At 36.8% G+C, this 15,480-nt stretch overlaps 1 protein-coding gene across 2 annotated transcripts in view; it reads right to left on the reverse strand.

The window, feature by feature from the left end:
* Positions 1-601: 601 nt before the first annotated feature.
* The window catches only part of phkb (phosphorylase kinase, beta), a 175,610-nt gene continuing 160,731 nt past the window's right edge, over positions 602-15,480 (reverse strand). The window contains exons 25-32 of one of the 2 annotated variants that reach the window (XM_030161068.1): positions 14,366-14,423; positions 10,883-10,973; positions 9,506-9,711; positions 6,823-6,957; positions 6,358-6,487; positions 3,238-3,345; positions 2,756-2,896; positions 602-1,927 (exon numbers count right to left, since the gene is read on the reverse strand). In XM_030161068.1, the coding sequence (XP_030016928.1) occupies positions 1,790-1,927; positions 2,756-2,896; positions 3,238-3,345; positions 6,358-6,487; positions 6,823-6,957; positions 9,506-9,711; positions 10,883-10,973; positions 14,366-14,423 (1,007 nt within the window). In that variant the 3' untranslated portion in view covers positions 602-1,789. Of the gene's footprint in view, positions 1,928-2,755; positions 2,897-3,237; positions 3,346-6,357; positions 6,488-6,822; positions 6,958-9,505; positions 9,712-10,882; positions 10,974-14,046; positions 14,138-14,365; positions 14,424-15,480 lie in introns of both variants that reach the window. The other variant, XM_030161073.1, reaches the window with a different exon arrangement.

Here is a 15,480-nt window from a genome sequence, read left to right on the forward strand (position 1 = left end):
GATTATATTTAGGGAAAAGTAGGTCAAAATTTTTATATTTTTATGAATTTTTTACATAGTTTTTCTTCTTCCATTTACTTATAATGGGCAAAATTGCAATTGTCTATAAAAACATCAATTTTGTTTCAATTTACTTCAAACTTGCCACATATATAGAGGCAGTTGATATGCTGACATCAGCACACACATAGACATGATGACATCAGTTGGATCGATGCCAAAATAAGCTACAAAATGTGCGAAGGGCGGAGTTTGCTGTGCTTGGCAACACTTGTTTTGTTTTTTTTTTGTTTTGTTTTTTTTTTTACCTTGTCCTGTTCAGTAATTTAGCCTCCAATGTAAGTGTAATGGTGCCATGAGTCGCTTGATAGTTTTGATCTAAGAAGGTTTTGAACCTTAGATCAATTCCCCTTATTGTTTGGACTGAATTCTTTTATCACTGTATGGATATTACCTGATGGGAGAACAGGACAGGGGTTATACACAAATAAACATTGTTACATACATTGATTCCATGTCTATTTTCTATTCAGATGACTTAAATAAAAAGGTATATTAATAAAAACAGTCCACAGAGCTCATATATTAACATGACTCACACTTACACTTTCCACAATAATTTTATTCTGTGAAGTTTTGCGATAAAAATACTTCTTTAGAACAACGAGGATAAACAACACACACATACCTAAGGTTGGGCAGATACATCACAGTGATGATATTCATAGAGGCACGCTTTAAAATAAGTCAGAGTGGGTCTTTCATCATTTCTACCTCAGGATGACAGCGCTGTTGAATGTTGCCCACATTCAACAAAACAGTATTTTCAGTCCTGGGACTTCAGATGAGCAGTAGTCATTGTCATGCAGAGTCAGATTGCACAAAACAGGCCTCTCAAAACCTCTATCTTGTGGCCTTTAGCATTCAGAGAAACTGTCAAAGACGCTTACGGCAAACAACCTATTGTCATGCTGTCAGCTGCATGCATATAGAGGTACGAGGAACACAACACTGTGCAGGAAACATCAAACACTGACAACTACATCTACATTTTTTTTTAAACGCAGGATACAACATGGTTTAATGACTATACAATCCAAATAATCCATTATTATCAGTGATTTCCAAACACCTTAATGTTAGACATATATGTATAAATCTAAAAATGTGTTAAAAATGACTGCTCTCCATGATGTTATACAGTATAATATGTATGTTTACAGCCCCTAAGAGCCAAATACATAGGCGATTGCTGGTGAGGTATTAAGTACAGCTTGTACGGTTCATTTAACATTGTACCTGACAGCCAGAATACAGAATATTTCCAGGTTTTCTTTATTGGCAAAAATAAAGTGTCATATATGCTTCAATCTGTAAATTAAAGTACTATAAATAAAATTGTTATTTTAGTGGCAGTTAGGAAAAAACTTGTCTGGGAAATGTAAGATAATAGATTCTGTTTAATATGAATATCTACCCACAGTAAAACACTTACGATCTCAATTTGTCTGAGAAAAATGATGCTTATATTTAAATTGAGTATTTAGTTTTTACTGTTTTCATGTTGATCAGACCTCGGAGCTATTTTTTGACACCTGGAACATGTGGCCTCTAGTTTTATCTGATGCAATGAAGTGTTGGAGGCAAAATAAAACGAAACAGAATTTGCCACAGTACAGAGTCCTGCTGGATGGGTTGGAGGTTATCTTGTAAATATATGTATCCTTGCGGGAGTATTTGATGACTACACGGCTGCAGGTTGGGAATTAAGGGTCAAAGTGTTGTAAATCTAGCTAACAGTGCACGGATCGTCCTTGCTGGGCTTGACATCGCCTTGCAGTAACTGGATCATTACAGCCTTGGTCAGGTAGCTGGAGGTGCCTCTCTGTCCCACCGGTGGAGTGTTGTAAAATGCCTCCATGTTGTCCTGAAACAAAACACAGTGAGGTGAGAGATTAGGAACCATGTTAAGAGGATTATCAGATATGTCTGGAAAAATGTTTAATATTAAAATACTGATCAGCCATAACTATTCTTATCAGTGACAGGCAAAATATTAGTAATTTTGATCATCACTTTCCAATGGGACATGTCAGTGGGTGGGGCATATTAGGCAGAAAGTGGCCCCCCCCACCCCCGTCTCTAATTGTTTTTGGGGAGCAGCAAGTCACTGATAATGTGAGGGGAGCTCACTTTGACTTCTTCACAGTTTTATCGATACATCCTCCACATACAGGTCCGTTGCGTAACTTGTACAATTATGTATTAAGGTCTGGATTGAGGACTTGGGGGGGGGGGCTTTTTTGCAGCTTTTTTTTTTTTTTTTTAGATATTTATACTGTCAGGGTTTTTCTTTTATTTTACTTTTTACATTCTTTTACATACATTATTTATACTTTTTTATGGTACCTACGATAACTGCACTTCTTTAATTTCATTGTACCTGTACAATGACAATAAAGACATTCTATTCTATTCTATTCTATTCTATTCTATTCTATTCTATTCTATTCTATTCTGTTCTGTTATGTTCTGTTCTGTTATGTTCTGTTATGTTATGTTATGTTTAGGGTTAGGCTAAACATAAATGTTCGTGTTAATATACTCCGTAAAAACAGTGGTCTCACATGTTTTCCTTTTTTTTTTGTGATTCACTTTTTATTGTTTTTCTTTCTTTTGTTTTCCACTGAAGAATAGTATTTAGAGTATCAGACTTTTGACAACTATCTATAATAGAACATTTATAAATTCCTACCTGTTTCTCTATGCCTTGAAAGTGACTGCGATCCCTTTGGAAATCACTAAAGGCTTCCTTCACCAGCCAGTCCAGATCCACTTTGTCACTGAACTCCAGCTCTGGGTTTCTCTCCAGGACGATGGACACGACCATCAGCAACTAATCACACGGACGAGACAGTGGTTAGAACTACAATTACAAAGAAAAACAGCATCAGAAAGGACTCAAAATGAGATATGTCGGACCTCTCTAAAAAGCAGAAAAAGTACAGAGTTAAAAGAATTGGGAAAACTGTGATTTAATTTATTAGGGACAGGTAAAATCCTACTAAATCGGTTTTGGAAACGCCGCAGTGCTTAAACAAACACTGATACCCAGATAAACAGGGAAGTGTCAATGTCATACTGAGCACAAATCCATGCACATTCAATCTGACTCTACTTAGCCTCAGTTATTTGAATCCTTCCATATGCACTGAGCTGGTGAACGAGCCCCTGTACCTCCACTATGATCTGTCTGTACTCAGGCAGGATGATGTTCCTCAGAGTGTCCTCCACCAGCAGAGAGAAGTTCATCTCATACATGGTCATGTCAGAGAGTGTAGGTTGCTACAGAAACACAGAGAGAGCATCGCTGTAGATAAGTTGAACATATATGAACAATAAATGAGCAGCCTGAAGCCTCTTAAATGTTTTAATATAGAGAAATCTTCTCCAGGCAAACACAGTGAACAATGATGAATTTAAATATTTATTCTGAGCTTACAAAATTCATACTGCTATATCATATATATACTGTTTTTTTATGTATATATCTTTCCAAATGGGGGTATGCCAAGAAATAAAAGCAATGAGTAGGAGTACACATGACTATAATGAGAGGAAAACATGCATTGCTTTTACTTAGTAAACAAAAATTTCACCCACTGATGGTATTTATTGGTCTGATGATCTGTATTTATGTGTCTCTATTTCAGTTCCTTAAATGTGTCTTCTATGTGTTTATAACAATTTTGACATGTTCTTGGAAATAGCACATCAGAGAAATCATTTAAGAAATATTTAAGGAAATCAATTATGATATTACATTGATGCATATATATTTATATTGTCTTTCTTTTTTTAATGAATTCTGAATGTGTATAGGCTATGGAAGTCTCATATTTTTTTTATAATGTTGAAGTATTTATAAGGTGGAGGCTTTAAAACAAGCCATCTTAGGCTTTCTGCCTCTCCCTGCACCTTTATTGTTTTATTATGACTTTGATCAATGTTATGTATGTGCAAAATAAATCAATAAATCATTAAATATGTGAATTTAACTAAAAAAATATAAGCCACAGCAGAGTGCAGATGCAACTACTCCAAAAGCACAAGTTAAACAAATAAGGTCCATTAGGGGGTGAAATGTCCTCCCAGCCCCCCCATTGATACTACTAGTGGGTAATGTCACCTTATTCCAATGAGTTTTCCTATGAAAATCAGTGGAGTTATGTAGTTTCTCAAGTTTAAGAGGTGTTCACTGGAAAAATATTAAATAGTTTTCAAGTTTTGCTGCAGAGACATAATGATTAAAAAGTTTTTGGATAACTTTGTGGGTGAAAACTGAATTAATTGCAACCCACGTCTGGAGATTTGTGCTGGAAACACAACTCTTCAGTGGAGTTTTACAGAAACTTTGCATCATTTTATCTAAAAACTTAGTTATATTAATGACTGAAATGTTTCTTTACAAAAACACAGGCTACATTCTTAAGCAAAGAATAATAAAAGTTTACAGGAAAAAAAACAAAAAACTATTTGGCCCATTACAGAAAGAGGCAGAAATACAGATGGTGTATTGTATACTGAATGTGTCCATGGGTGGAAACCTGGCCGTGTCATTTCTAATCTTGTCGGAACACTTCAGAGCTGGATTTTTTTTTTTTTTTGTGACCTTGTGGTTATCGCATGGTCTCGCAATCCAATGAATCCAGGTGACTCAAGAGGTAACGTTACCTGGACAGCAGGACTGTTTTTTGTATGTTAATACCAGTAATATTAAAAGATGGTTTTCATTTACATTGGAGATTATATTATCAAAACAAAGTGGTTTATTTTGTGAGTTTTTGAGGTGGAAATGTCTCATCTTTTTGTCTTTAGGGTCAGTCTGATATACAACTGTCTGTGTTTTTCCATGTTACAGAGTGAAGCCAGGCTGGTGTATATGTTCACCTCCTATCCTTTAAAATGTCAGATCATTGCTCCTAGACTCAAGACTCACATGTTCATAACTGCCTTCTCACCTTATTTATTTATTGATTTATTGATTGATTTATTTATTTTCATAAAAATTACTCGTACATCTTACCTCGTACTACATCTCTTGCATTTCTTTTCCTTTGTATTTTTATTTATTGTTTTCTGTATTTTATGTATTGTCTTTTTATCCTTTGCTGTATAATGTCCTTGGGTTTCATAAAAGGCACTTACAAATAAAATGTTTTATTTATTTATTTATATATTTATTTATTTTTAAAAATTTATTTATTTATTAAGTTTATTTGATAGGGACAATGCAAATTACATAGTATAACTTCTACCTGTTACAAAAAGACAGACAGACAGACAGAAAGAAAGAAAGAAAGAAAGAAATATTTAAGGTTGCATAAAATGACATGCTACAATCACAAATGTAAAAAAAAACATTATAATATACACACACACACACACACACACACACACACAAAATTTACAATATTTTGAGGCAGGGATTGAAAGACAGTGTATGACCAGTTAGTTTATTGAAAGTCATGACAATTTATTTGCCACAAGAAAATTGACATAATAGAAAATGTTTTTATTCTATGTGTCCTCCTTCTTTCTCAATAACTGCCTTCACACGCTTCCTGAAACTTGTGCAAGTGTTCCTCAAATATTCGGGTTACAACTTCTCCCATTCTTCTTTAATAGTATCTTCCAGACTTTCTCATAATAGTTTAGCTCATAGTCATTCTCTTCTTTACATTATAAACAGTCTTTATGGACACTCCAACTATTTTTGAAATCTCCTGTGGTGTGACGAGTGCATTCAGCAAATCACACACTCTTTGACGTTTCCTTTCCTGATTACTCATATGGGCAAAAGTTTCTGAAAAGGTATGGATAATAGTGTTAGGTATGATTATGACATCAATATATGTTTGGTTTCAAAACAATTGACATTTTTTTTTTTTTTCTCCTGTAATGTTTTCAGTCAGTGAAGATGAATTTCCCCACGGGGACCAATAAATTAAATCTAATCTAAAATCTGACGCAGTGCCTGCTGAGAAAAAACAACTAAATGTTCATTGTAAATTTTGCTTCCCCACCCTGTATATGTATAGGAACACAGCATTTTTATTCTTCATTTATTATTTGATAACATTAAAGCTTTCACTCGTTATTTTTGAGATGAAATTGAAAATAAACAAGTACAAATACAGTCTGTTTATTTTAAACCATTTCTTTGTAGAATCAACAGAACAATCAGTGCATTATAATGTATTGTATGTAACCTCACTCTGTTATAGAATTACATAAGACCACAGTCTGACCTTTAACTAGAGCTTTTACCATCCAGTGGCGTTAGAGACGACATACCTGTGGGAGGTAGGCCCCAGCCACTGTGATCCCGTTGGGGGTCCTCTCTAAAATCTGCCACACACGATCATAAAAGCCCAGAGGGGTTCTGTTCAGAGAGCCATCGATCTGACGCCTGTTCAGCCAAGACCTGAGGGGACAGCGGGATAAACTGTTCAACTGAGTCTAACACGCAGGGGAAATACAATGGTGATAGCTGTTGTGGTAGAGGAAATTGTCTATGAGCCAGTGTGTATTAGATTAGATGAGATAAGATATAACTTTAATAATTCCCACAGGGAAATTGGGGTGCAGCAGCAGCAGCAGATAATAAGATATGCATGTAGACGAGACAGAACTGGAGATAAAATAATTAAAGTACAAAGCTTAAACAGCTAATAAACGCTGTAAGAGAAGGACACGGTGTTTTCAAAGGGAGATTTGGAACTGAAAGAGGGGATAATATGTGTAGCGGTGTGTTTGTACCTGCCGGTGTGTTGGGGCTGCAGGACGTCCAACAGCAGCTGCTTGATGTCACTGGGGGAAAGCTGATAGATGTCCTGTGGAGGCATGTCTCCAGCCCTGATCTTCAGCTCATGTTTCATAGCCTGGACAATCCACCTGAAGAAAACATTTAACAAACCCTCTTTGTCTCTGAGCGTGGATCCATTTGTTTGATAAAAGAGTCAGTGTCCATTTATTCAGAATGGTGACAAAGTGACAAGTTAGAGAGTTAGGCATAGATTTGGATGTGTGTGTGTTTGTGTGTGTGTGTGTGTGTGTGTGTGTGTTTGTGTGTCAAGCTGGGATAATGGAACTGCATTTTGACAGAGTAATTTTGTCTGGAGAGATTTGTTCATGCTCTCAAGTTTTCATTAGTTTAGAACTTCAGAAAACAAATCTAAATTTCAAGGTGTTGTCGACCTTGAACACCATAAGAAAAAAGCTTAATTTACTCATCAAACAAAGGGAATTAAAAATAAAGGCTTGGCACTAACAGTGTTGTGCAAGTTACTTCCAAACTGTAATCCATTACAGATTACTTGTTACTGTTATTTAAAAGTAATTCCTTACCTTACAACATTACTGCCTCAGAATTGTAATGCGTTACATGACCCCTGTATTAGCTAGCCGAGTTTTTTGTCATTAATTCACCGGTACTATCTGGAGCCACTGCAGCTGCAGCCGACCTGGGCACCGCCATCATATCACAGACTTTCTGGACTGTGTAATATCTTAGAATATATTTAGATATTTATCTTTAATTATCTCTTGTTCAAGTTTTTCTATTTTTATTTTCAATTTGTATATTTATCCTTCTATATAAAGACTGTCATTGTTCCTGTTGTGCACTGAGCCATCGCATTGTAATTTCATTTTGATGCAAATCTTAATGACAAATAACGTATGTCTAAGTCTAAAGTATTACTTTTAAGTTACATAGAGACTCTTATCATAAATGGCGCATGTGCAGTAGAACCCCCCCAACATACAAGAGATCGGAGAGCCTTGGGACCATACATTTGCACCTGGAAGTACATGGGGACGAATAGCTCAGTAAGTAAGGCTACGGTCTATAATGTTTGAATCCCAGCAGGAACAGTTGCAATTTTTTCAACATTTTACATGTTCAAACAGGAGGCGTTCAAACCAAGGACACCAGTAGATAAATCCACAATTGATAAAGAATTCTAACTAATCATAGAAATGCTAGCTTACCTTGGCATTGCTGAACACAGGGATCATGCTAACTAGCTTCTGTAAAGCAGGGTTAGGGTTAGTAATGAGCATACGTCCATGTGGACAATGTACTGTCTTCTGCCGTCTTCACCCATTGGCTGAACACCAACAGGAAATAGAACTTTCCTGATGCATTTTTGATTCCTTAAAGGTGGGGTAGGAGATGTTTTCCTGGAGCATTTTTTACTATATTGCTTAAAATCCCCTTCACACCCCGATTACAACCAGTTGATTAAATGCTCTAACAGAAAAATAAAAAATTTTAGTCACCTGTGGAATGGACAGGACTGAAAAAACACCATCCAATCATTTTAACCGGAGTCTGAAGAAAGGGGTTTGGACTTTTGAATTGTGTATTTTCAGAATGTGGCTTGCTCGAATAGTTTTTCCAGGATCTCCTACCCTACTTTTAAGGTCTCATGGTCTTAAATGTTTTTTTTGGTAACACTTTATAATAAGTACACACTATGAAGCATTAGTTAAGCATTAATAAATACTGAATTCATCACTTATAAAGCATATTTCTGACATGAATACTCATTAGTATATGGTTTATAAGCACAGTTATAATGGTTTTACTCAACATTAATAAGCACATTAGTTAAGCATTAATAAATACTGAATTCATCATTTATAAAGCATATTTCTGACATGACTACTCAGTATATAGTTTATAAACACCGTTATAAATGTTTTACTCATCATTAATAAGCTCATCTACAATATGCTTAATGATTGTATTTTCATACTTCATAAATTATGGATTCAGCATTTAAAAATTTAGTATTGCATCACTTAAAAACCAGTTATGATGCACATTTATGCTTGCACATACAGTATTCAGACATGTACTAATGGTTAGTGAATATGTTAGTAGATATTTTATACTGACTCACAAATTTCATTTTCCAAAACATTTATAACTGTGCTTATAAACCATATACTAATGAGTATTCATGTCAGAAATATGCTTTATAAATGATGAATTTAGTATTTATTAATGCTTAAGTAATGCTTCATAGTGTGTACTTATTATAAAGTGTTACAGTTTTTTTTCTTTTTCATTTGAGCAATTAAATTATGGGTGAAAAGTGTGTTGTAATGCAAGTGCTATTGAACATGTATCGAGTGAAATATTACTGAAAATTGACTAGTGATGCCTTACACTACTGCTTTACAGCAAAAAGTAATCTGTTACTGTAATGCATTACTTTTTTAACACATCACTCCTAACACTGAGCACTAAGACACTAAGGCCTGCTTCAAATAGACACCTCAGCACATTCAGACCTTAGTCACTATTTGAGGGAATGCAGTATAAACTGTTTATCATCACCCAGGTCATGTGATTCTAATATTTCTGTAGTGAATTTTAGTCAACATTCATTCAAGTTTGAGGTTTCAGCCACCGAAAGCGACTTATTCTTACCCGACCCTGATCTTGAGCATGCCGCTGAACAACTCCGGGTTGTTGGAAATGATCCATCCAATATGAATGACCAGCTCCTGCTGAAGAACGGCCTCCCGCTCTCCGCCTTGAAGGGAGCACTTGCTGTAAATGATGCCTTGGATTACCCCCGGCGACAGCGGGTTGGAGATCACCTCCTCCTCCTGGCCGAAAAAGCCGAGGGTCACCTGGGAAAATAGGTGCACATGTACACACACACACACACGCACACACACACACACACACACACACACACGTAAAGGGAAGAGGAGAAAACTGTGAGTGTGTATGTGCCCGTGCAGGTGAACAGACACATGTAAGTGGGAGTGGGTATGCACTTCCACTTACATGTGCACACAGAACCTCATGTATGGTGCAATTCCTACAAGTATCTTTGTTCCATCACTTTCAAATTGGCCTTCTCTCCCAGAGAAAAAAAGAAAAAATTACAGATCCCAAGATTACTCTGTATTACACCTCTGTAATCTTCCTGTTGAGAGGACATGCGTTTATGTCTTCTGCTGATGAAATCCAGCACTTTGAAGACTTTGATCAATGTTTCATCTTTACATCTAAACTGATTTGAAGCAAAAAGAAGCCTGAAGCAGGACATACAGTTTGGGAATGACTGATTCTGAGCGCAAGAGGAACGCATTGTTGAATTTCAATTCCTACAAGAAAAATAATCAGTGAATAGAGTCAAAATGGACTCAAATAGATGGGGGGTGCATCTCTTTTTTCCAGTGTGAACTGTTATTGTAAGCAGGAAAGCAGAGCCGTCTCAAATTTTAAATCAGCTCTTCCAATCATGTTGAGAGGAGAATTCCCTCCGGTAGGCAATCTATATGCAGATTCACACCTTGAGCTACTTCAGCATAATGAAATGCCTAAAACTGTTCAGAGGGGTAAAAATGAGGCGAGATAACTGACACTCTGGAGAGGAGGCTAATCTCTGAATAAAACTTGACAGGAAATGATGCACCGAAACTCATCCAGTGCGAGGGAGTGGCATCAGACAAATTCCAGGGTCACAATATGTCAATCGGCACATGAAGTGTGTCTAGACACTTGGACACGGTGCATATTAGGATTCTACGCTGGTCACACTAGCAGCCTTAGTTACACACACAGTGGAGGCGAGCTGCGATGACGAATGTGAGTGTTAAGCTATCCTACATTAATTCCCATAGGACCACGGCACGAGGAGCTTAAAATAATAGTTTAATTTCCATCTTTATTTCATCAGTGAACATTAAAATCATTGTTCTGACATGCCATTATGCAAAAATAGGCCATGAAGATTTTGTAAAAGGGTTGTTTTTATGCTACTTAGCCCCTGCTGTCTGTGGGCCCACTTACCTGCTTGCCATGCACTAAAACACTAGTAATACTGGGGGCAAGGCTGTCCACTAGTTTAGTTAAGAGACTGGCAGCAAGACGGACAACAGACCTAGTGGGTGGAAAGACACAAGAGAACATTCTTGACATCATGACAGATAACAGCTAACAGCTAGGATTTAAACAGTTTTCTTTGCAAGACTCAGGATCTGATTTCTCAACAGTACTGGAGCCTCATTAAAGCACATACTGTTTTAGAAGTCTGTGGCTCTGCAAGATTTGGAATAAAATAGACTTTCATCTTGTGATCGTGTTAAATAAATGCCTTTTAAAAGAAAAAATATGTGCAGAAAGCATACCAAGGCCACATCTTGCATTTTTTTATTATGTACTATTAGAAGTACATAAAAAATCACTAACATGATAAAAGGCAAGAATACATCCCCAGAGGTGACTGTAATGTTAGACGCCAGCATTCTCTCTTTTTTTTTTTTTTTTTTTTTTGCAGTTCAATGCCAAACAATTCAAACACCAGAATGAAAATGAAAACAAAACCCAAACACTTTTCTATCTAATAAATAATTTGGGCAACCATTTTTCAATTAAAACTCAAAGAATGATCCTACTATTAAATACTAGATATGTAGTCCCAGTCCCAATTAATAGATTTAATTTAGTTAATTAAAGAACGGATAAAAGGTTGGAGTCCCAAAAAGTATTTTAATGTTCACTAATTTCTAAATTCATTATTCACAAGAGTCACTGCAGCGTTCATACTGTCTCCTCTTGCCTGCAGGAATCCTATGAGGAAAAAGCAGCACACGTACACTGTGGTTATCTTCACAAAGTAGCCCACAGCCAGGGACACACACACGGAGTGAAGCCACCCTCACAGAAGCAATGAACAAATGAAATAATTTAATTAAATGCATCATGAATATAATCAGCTGAAACACAACCTCCTCTTATTATATGCTGAGAACAGCTCTTGTTTGATGTACGAGTGTGTATGAGTGTGTGTGTGCGTGCAGAGTTCTTAAATGCTGAAACCTGTAGAAATGTGAGGGCACATCTTTCAGCACAATGAATAAAAAAAAAAAAAAAAAAAAAAGAAAATCAACACAGCATTAATGTTTATAAGGCATGATGTGGTGTCAATCCACCGATGCTTTGTTGGGGAACCTATTTCAAGCTTCACTTCCTGGCCCATGTTAGGTAAATGAGAAAGTAAATTGAACTGAGTATTGATGCTATTTCTCAGCAAGTTGGATATCTACCTCCAGGCTTTGTATTCCCTTATGGCATAATCAAATTTCTCTATGCAAAAATCCTTATAATTAATAAAAAAGCATAGAATTAAAGCTGTTACTCAACCTGAGATACATTTCAAATCAGACTGTGGACAGAAAACCAACTGGAAGAAAAGCTTGATCGTCTGAGAAATTCTGACAATAACAGGATTTACTACGTAGTTGGTGAGTTCAGCCAGCGGTACGCAACAAACAAGTGCAATCTGGTGTGTTGGCAAAGGCATCGCAGTTAAACCAGGTATGTTTTAACAAACAGTTAAAAAGTGTTGATTGCAGAACTGTCATGTTAGAATGTTAACAGTCACTAGTAGAATATGTATGAGTACTAGAGCCCGACTGATATGGGATTTTTGGGGCCAATGCTGATTCCGATATTGGGGGCTAAAAAAAAGCCGATATCCAATATAACGGCCTATATCCGATATTGACCAATAACCGATATATTGGCCGATATGTGAAATAAGAACATTGATCTACAAAGGATGTAATAATCTTATATTAGATAATTGTGGACTGGTGGATTAACAGTTGCATAAATCTTTGTTTATCTCACAAAGATAATTTACACAACTTTCAAACGCTGTATAATAGATAATAGTCTTATAGTGTTGGACCGGGGGGGTTAGTGATCCATCCTTGTCAGAGTGTGGGTGGGGGTAGCGATCCGTGATTCTGTGATTGTGCGTGTGCGTTTGTGTGTGTGGGGGGGTGATAGCGTGATTTTCCAAGCGGGAGTGAAAGTGAAACTGACACACTTCACTACTCCTCTAACTCTCCACGCAGCACACACACACACACACACACACACACACACACACAGGAGCAGCGAGTGACAGAACCTTTGCAGCAAAAAAGTTAATAAATCGGTTACGTATTGGCCGATGTTGATTAATCCGTGATATGCTATAATCAGCCCGATTAATCGGCCAGCCGATCAATCAGTCGGGCTCTAATGAGTACAGCGGTCGATCTGGAGGCTCATCTTTTATTACCGGAAATAAGATGTGAAAAGTGATAAAACAACCTAAATTTGCATCTGTTTTTAATCAGTTTTAGTATATTTTTTAGTTTTTTTCAGCATTTAACCACATTATGTTCTTTACTTAGGGCAGCTTAGGTTATTTTAAATGTGCTATATAAATAAACATGACCTTGACCGAAATTAAAAGGATGGCAAAGTTTACCCTAATTGGTTTATACTCTTAATACTTCCAGTTCTACTCTATGTAACATTCAGTCACTTTTCTACGATCACACCAAATTCTACTTCATTTGGTGTATACCACAGGCGTCGATGTAGTGGGTAATGCTGCGATAGGACAAAAGCGGAAATGACAGTCGAGCGTCTGTGATGGTTAAAGGGGAGTAAGCAAACACCAACACGCTCCTGTAGACATCTGAGTCCATGTGTCAACTAGCCTGGCTTAGCTGGCTTGGCCATACTGTGGGTGTGTGAGATTGATCTGCCTTACGATGCTACATATCCTCGAAAAAGCAGCAGCTACCGACCTTGGAGGGAAACACTGATATTAACTTGCGACTGCCACATATCAATTGTTTTCACTGTGATTCCTACAAAAATTAGCTCCAAGTAATGAGTAGTGGCCACGCTCAGATGAAAACCCACCATCAGCAGTAATGAACTCTTCAATACTCAGTGTGCTTTCTTGTATTTCTTGTAATTGGGTTTTCATTCGTAACTCCAGAAGATAAGCCAATGAAAGAGAAATATGAGCACGACGACTATTTGAGTTACCAATGAAATAACTTTGGCGGAAGCCCTGGTTGGATTGTCTAAACCTCACACAACTTTCAAGCTAGACCGCTAGCTAGCCAGCTAATTGGGAGCTAACATGCAAACTCTTCACTCTTTACCTGTCTCCCAGACACCAGTATAGTGGTGATGTGAGGTGCTATAGAGCTGGCGTACTTCTTGATAATGGCAGCAACATGGCGCACTACCAGCCTATGGTTTGGCCAGATTAAATACCAGTTATTTTTCCTTTATGACAAACTGAACAGCACATCTGAATATGTTTTTGACCCTTGAACCAAAAACATGGGGCAAAATTGTAACTAAACTACAATTCACACAGAAAAATTCAAATGAGCAATGCGCAATAATGATTACTAATAAATAAAGCTGCACAAACAGACTATGCACTGGGTCTATATGTGTACGAGAGTATCTGACCAAAGCTTTCTGCTGCCAGCTCTCCTGTAGATTCTCTCCAGCTCATCCATCAGGTTCACTGAAATCACAACAACATTACACACATTAAAAGACACGTCTGCAAATGTACACCAGCTCCTTGAAGCACAGTAAAAGCAAAATCATGTAGTAATGTCTTTCTAAGTGGGTACACACAAAAAGCATTGAAAAGGCAAGGCAGCCAAAAATGAACTTTAATTCTCTCTGAAGTGTGTTGTAATTTCAGCTAAATGATGTTGGCAAAGAGAGAGTAAAAAATTTTGATTATAGCGCAAAACATTAATGAGTCCAACGCACTGCGACAGCCGTATGATGTTTTGCTAAGATTCTGTGGCGCATTTCCAATTTATTTAATGATAATACTAATGGATAAAGACAGCAGAATAAGGGCATGACATGTAAAAAGGGTCCAAGATGTTGCAGCAGGTCACTGTTGTATCTGCTGCAGGTGGAGCCATTCCAAATGTAAATCTAATCTGTAACAGTGCACCATTAAATGTTTTGGATCTAAAATCTTGCATTAACCCATAAAGACCCAGTGCTACTTTTGTGTCAGGTCCCAGATGAATTTTTCTTTGGATTGAACCTTTCTTAAGCAATTTGTTGCCATTTATTATAATATTATCCTCTGTATTTTTCACTGATTATGTAATTGTTCATAAAAGCCCAGATTAAAGTTGAGGGTTATTATATTAAAAAAATGAAGAAAAAGTGACTTTTTCAGCAAAGATGTCAATAACTCAAGTAAAAATAACTGTCTCCATCCATTGTCATTGATCCAACTCCATGGGTTTACTGGTGAATCAATGTTGTAAAAGATGATGGTGTTTCCACTTTCACTACAGAGCCTCTGAGCGTCCGAATGGGTCATATCTGATGACCATGAAAAAATGACAAACTGCATTTTACACCAATTATTTACATGTACTGGTAGGATTAGTGGATCAACAGAGGTGTATTTTCTATATAGCAATGCTCATAAATATGCATGGTCTCCATTAAATAAACCAATAAAATAAAAATAAATAAAATAAACAGGTATTAAACATTTTAGATCAGTAGATGATTTTGGTCACCTGTGGCTGGGTCTTTATGGG

This window comes from Sphaeramia orbicularis, chromosome 3, assembly GCF_902148855.1.
Source record: "Sphaeramia orbicularis chromosome 3, fSphaOr1.1, whole genome shotgun sequence".
NCBI classification, from domain to species: domain Eukaryota; kingdom Metazoa; phylum Chordata; class Actinopteri; order Kurtiformes; family Apogonidae; genus Sphaeramia; species Sphaeramia orbicularis.